This window comes from Curcuma longa, unplaced genomic scaffold, assembly GCF_044706935.1.
Source record: "Curcuma longa cultivar G26 ecotype Majalengka, Jawa Barat unplaced genomic scaffold, ITB_CL_G26_1.1 contig_23287, whole genome shotgun sequence".
Classification (NCBI taxonomy): domain Eukaryota; kingdom Viridiplantae; phylum Streptophyta; class Magnoliopsida; order Zingiberales; family Zingiberaceae; genus Curcuma; species Curcuma longa.
This window is the reverse complement of record NW_027432120.1, coordinates 1-5,709: the sequence shown is the minus strand read 5'-3', so window position 1 is coordinate 5,709 and position 5,709 is coordinate 1. Positions and strand designations below refer to the sequence as shown.

General features: G+C 35.6%; 1 protein-coding gene across 1 annotated transcript; it reads right to left on the bottom strand.

The window, feature by feature from the left end:
* Positions 1-1,109: 1,109 nt before the first annotated feature.
* LOC141818098 (uncharacterized) lies at positions 1,110-3,811 on the bottom strand. The gene is made up of 3 exons (XM_074705678.1): positions 3,192-3,811; positions 1,300-1,336; positions 1,110-1,142 (listed from the first exon to the last, which is right to left on the bottom strand). Exons 1-3 carry the CDS (start codon positions 3,809-3,811, stop codon positions 1,110-1,112), a joined length of 690 nt encoding a protein of 229 aa, XP_074561779.1.
* Positions 3,812-5,709: the final 1,898 nt, after the last annotated feature.

Below are 5,709 nucleotides of genomic sequence, written 5' to 3'. Positions count from 1 at the left end.
GGGATGAGTAGGGTGTGATCTGTTTCCTTGGTATTTAGTACAACTTTTGTTGATGTTGCAGGCTCGTGTGAAATTAGTTTAACTTTAGTGTTATAATCTCATTACACAATTCGTTTTAGTTGCATTTAGAAACAAGTTTGGAATTTTTTTAAAGATAAAATTAGTTGTATTATGAAATTTAGGAAGGTTAAAATCTGTCCTCTATATATCAAATGGTGTAAGAATTAAATTTGATCATGCTTTCTCTGGTTCGTTTCATCCAGGACCCAAAAATTATAATTTCGCCTAGGACCTTTGTACAACTAGGACTGGCTCTGCTCATGCCCCCTTATCAAAGGCTCTCAATGAAGCAAATATAACATAGAATCATGAACCATAGGTTATAAGCCACATCATTTTTCACAACTTACCATCTTTCGATTGTCGAAGTTTTATGTCGTTCAAGAATTTACTTTTCTTTAGATGTTCAATTCTTTGGTTGGATGCTCACTAAGTTCACAGTCTGCTCCATTTATCATCCTTTACTTATTACCTACAAAGTTCACCTCTTGCAATTCCTATTAAAATTATCAAATCAACTCTATTTCTTTTATTTTGCTGTCCTTCTAATGTCTCATACAATCCTATCACACTGCTCTAATATCTCACTTATATCATCCTTTTCTAAATTTTAGTAGACCTTTTGAGCCTTTAGCTGAATCATCGTGGCCGCACAAAATCAAGATCACAACTCTTATTGGATCAACATTGATGGATTGGACAAAGACTCATGATGACCTTGGAGGAGGAATACGTTAGTCATCAAGAGAAAGAAAGAATTAGGGATTTTGGGAATTTTTCGTTAATTTAGTCAGACATTCCACAGTGTCTCTGTTCATGCTCGTCTGCTCTTAGAATATTTCATGCTACAACGCCATGCTTCCTACGCTGCCGCTTCGTCCTGTTCCATGGATCCACCACCTTTCTGCGGGCTTCTTCCATGGTTACTCGCTCATTCTGTGGGCAAATCCCACTTGACATCCCTAATCAGCTCCAAAAGCTTGAACGAACCGCGTGAGTATTATGCCAATAATTTGACTTTGAAAACTTCAGATTTAACGTAACGTTGACTAAGAGAAGGTTCCTACCAGGTGCCAATCAATCTGAAGCACAGGGAGACAAATCACAGATATCCAAAAAAAAGCACAGAAATCACAAGCTATTGATAGGACGCCAACTTCTGAAGGAAAAACTATACATCTAATTCAAAATAAGATGAATGATCAAAAAACACTATAAAAGAATTAGATGTTAAAATACCTGGAGCGGAAGATGTCGAGGAGTTAATCTTGTTTTCCTGTAAGAAAAACCCAAAACAGCAATAGAGAAAAACGCAGAGAAACTTCTCCTATCGCCCAATTCCAAAATGTTCGTGTATGTCTCAATGGGGCGACAACCACATTTTAAGGTTAGGAGAAGGGGCCTCTGCTATGATTTAATGGGCCAAGCCTACCCATTATAGCTAAGCCCAATAACAATATGTTAATTATGCTAGTCCATATAAAATATATCCAACATTCTCCCACTTGGACAGCATAATTAATACATCAGATTAATCAACAATGTGTGACCATAATAAGATGTCAAAATAAGTCAACACATAACACGAAAAGGTCCAAAATGGAACTATAAGCATCTTAATAATACAGAAAATCACATTCGAAGGAATAATGATATCATGCATTATAAGATACTTATATCCTGTGACCCAACAACAAAATGGAATATGATAAATGGGAAAACCCAACAAAATGTCATGCCAACAAAATGCTATTTCCCAGTAAAATGACCCAAACATCTGCCCAAGATGTCATGTAATAACAACAAAATTGAGACTGGGTCCGAAATGTCTCCACAATATACAATATTGCCCAAGATGTCATATAATAACAACAAAATTGAGACTGGGTCCGAAATGTCTCCACAATATACAATATTGCCCAAGATGTCATATAATAACAACAAAATTGAGACTGGGTCCGAAATGTCTCCACAATACAACATCACAATATATATAACAACAATAGTTATTATTTGAGCAATATCAACAGTAGTTATTATTTGAGCAATATCTCAATATTGTTCAATGTCTCAAATATTATAAATATGAGGTCATAACAAAACATAAGCATAAACTCCCACTAACCCAAAATATCAAAAGGCCTTATTACACCCATACGGGTTACATGATCAACAAAAGCTTTAACAGTTATGCCTTTGGTTAGGGGATCAGCAATATTAAGCTCTATAGGGATATGCTCGACACGAGTTTTAAACTCTTGAACCTTCTCTCTCACAAACATGAATTTTGTGTCAAAGTGTTTGGTCCACTTTGAGCTTTTAATTTTGAGAGAAAAACTCACCACGACAGAGTTATCACAATATATATAGTGAGAGGCCTAGAGATACTCTCCACAAAATCAAATTCAGCAATAAAGTTTTTCAACCATATTGCTTGACATGTGGCCTCATAACAAGCTATGTACTCTGCTTCCATGGTTGATGTAGCTGTAAGAGTTTGTTTGACACTTTTCCAAGAGATAGCTCCTTCAGCTAACATAAATATATATCCTGATGTGGACTTATGATCATCTGGGCAACCTCCATAATCAGAATCAGAATAACCTGTTACCTCAAGATGATTTGATCTCTTATATGTGATCATATAATTTTTGGTACCTTTCAGATACCTCAAAACACGTTTGACAGCCTACCAATGTGCCATACCAGGTTTACTTAAATATCTCCCAAGTACACTCACAACAAAAAATAATATCAGGACGTGTACAAACTTGAGCATACATAAGGCTGCCAACAACAGAAGAATATGGAATTTTCTTCATATTTTCCATTTCACTTTCAGTTTGAGGACACTGGGCATTAGATAACTTCTCACCCTTTTGAATAGGTCCAAATCAATGCTTACAAAATTGCATATTGAACCGGTTCAGAATTCTATCAATATATCCTTGTTGAGACAAACCAAGGATGCCACGAGATCTATCACGATAAATCTCAATGCCCAAAACAAAAGATGCATTACCAAGGTCTTTCATATCAAAATGAGTTGTAAGCATTTGTTTAGTCCAACAACATTATTAATATTAGAATATCGTTGTTCAATTGAAAGAGGATCAAGAGTTAACATATACATGTCATTCAACTTGATGCCATAACCAACAATAACAGATTCAAAATATATGATAACTTTATTTGAATTGAGGTCTGTTACTTTCTCTTCTTGATTAAGAATGGCTACAAGCTCATCAATAGTCCATTCCTCCTTTTGTGCATTATAAGAAGTTTTTAGAATATCAAATTCAGAAGGAAGTGAATCCAATATTTGCCAGACTAAAAAATCACTTCCCAATTCCACTTTCATAGATTTCAACTTGTTGTACCAATTGGTGAGCTTCATAGCATGCTCACGAACACCCGACACACCATCATATCTAGTCTTTGTCAGTAATGAAAGATATGAAGCCTTTTCTGTCTTATCAAATTTTTTGAATTTCTTGCCTACAGACTCAAGAAACTCCTTAGCACTATTCGTCTCAGGAACATTATCTTTGATGGTCTTATCCATAGTGAACTTCATGGTCATCAGACATACTTTATTAGAATGAACCCACTTTTCATGTTTTGTTGTAACAGCAGCGGAAGATTCAGTTGTGGGAACATCAGGCTCATTCTCAGTAAGGGCAGCATCAACATTAGAAATGGCAAGAAATAACTTAACAGAGTCAGCCCAGTCCTCATAATTGGTGTCCATTCAGCTTTGGTAAAGAGTTCATACTCATAGGCAAAGCTGAAATATATACATTAATGGGAGATTATTGTCGAGCATATCCAACAAAAGTAATAGAGCTTATGAACACAATAAAGTTATCTCATGCAAATGCAATCCCGCCGAAGGGTCCCGAATTACAATGCATAAAGTAACTCCCACAACACATAAAATAATTATATTCTTAAAGCTAATATCGAAAGGATACTGAAAACTTTAAAATATAATTACCAATCATTAGGAACTATATCAATAAAGACAAACCGATAGGGTAAGTGCATTATTAAAAATAATTCCTAATGCCACATTAATAATAATTTTTTTTTTTATAATATATTTTATCATAATCCGTCTCGCGAAGGCGAGCTCACAACTATGAAAAAATATCAACAACAATATAAAATGATAGAGATAATAGTTCTATTCAATACAAATTTGAAGTCACATTTTCATCACTAAAATAATTATAAAATAATTGAAGGCTCATTAATTGAAGGATCAAAATTGATGATATGTCCAAATTATATAATATTATATATTATATATATATATATATATATATATAATATATAATTTTCTCCTTTTTTTTACGCGCATTCACAGTTTCTACATGCTAGTTCTTAAAACATTAATTCTAATCCAATAAAAACATAATAATAATTGAAATATCTAATTACTGTTTTTATTTTATTTTTTTTTTTTTTTTTTTTTTTTTTTGACCGCCCATCCATGGGTTGTGGGTTTATTAAGCCCACTAATTGTTAGTTACCACATCCGACATATATTTAACGACATTAATTTTTTTTTTTACACTGTGCACGTCAGGTGATTAAACCTCGGCTGCCTATCATTTAAGCTCCCTTTTTTATTTTCTCTAATTCTCTAATTGGATTTCAATGAAATCAGTCCTATTAATTGGGCTTTTTGAAACTTTTACCCCTTTTACCCAATTAACAGAAATCACGTTATGATTTTTTTTTTTTTTTTTTCCGTTTCTTCATCGCACACTATTCCCAAAACCGTTTCTTCCTTACGCGGTTCCCAAAACCGCACGACGCCATTTCCAAAACCCCACGACGCCAGTTTTCCTCAATCCGCCCACGACGCCGACACTGTTCGCCTTATGCAGTCCGCACAACGTCTTCGTCGCCGCCAACCTGCGCCAACCTCGCCGACGCCAGAACCTGCGCCAGCCTCACCGGCGACACGGAACTGCCGATACGCCGACGCTCGCTGGCAGCGGCAGCGCATAGTGCGCTGTTCTCGCGTTGTCGACCAAAACAGCGCTGTTCTTGCGCTGGAGCGGAAGATATTTAGGGATCTTAGCAGCGTAACAGCGGCATTCAGCGGCGGCAATGGCGTTCCAAATTACAGAAATTTAGGAATTTTGGGAGAACTTATCGGGGAAAAATTTAGAGATTTTATGAGAAATTTCGTTCTGCAAACAAAATTGGCGAGGAAAAACAGTGCAAAACAAAGGGAAAATGTAAAACAACAGGTATTTGGTCAAGAATCAAAATGGAGGCTCTAAACCTGGCTCTGATACCATTTGAAGGAAAAACTATACATCTAATTCAAGATAAGATGAATGATCAAAAACACTATAAAAGAATTAGATGTTAAAATACCTGGAGCGGAAGATGTCGAGGAGTTAATCTTGTTTTCCTGTAAGAAAAACCCAAAACAGCAATAGAGAAAAACGCAGAGAAACTTCTCCTATCGCCCAATTCCAAAATGTTCGTGTATGTCTCAATGGGGCGACAACCACATTTTAAGGTTAGGAGAAGGGGCCTCTGCTATGATTTAATGGGCCAAGCCTACCCATTATAGCTAAGCCCAATAACAATATGTTAATTATGCTAGTCCATATAAAATATATCCAA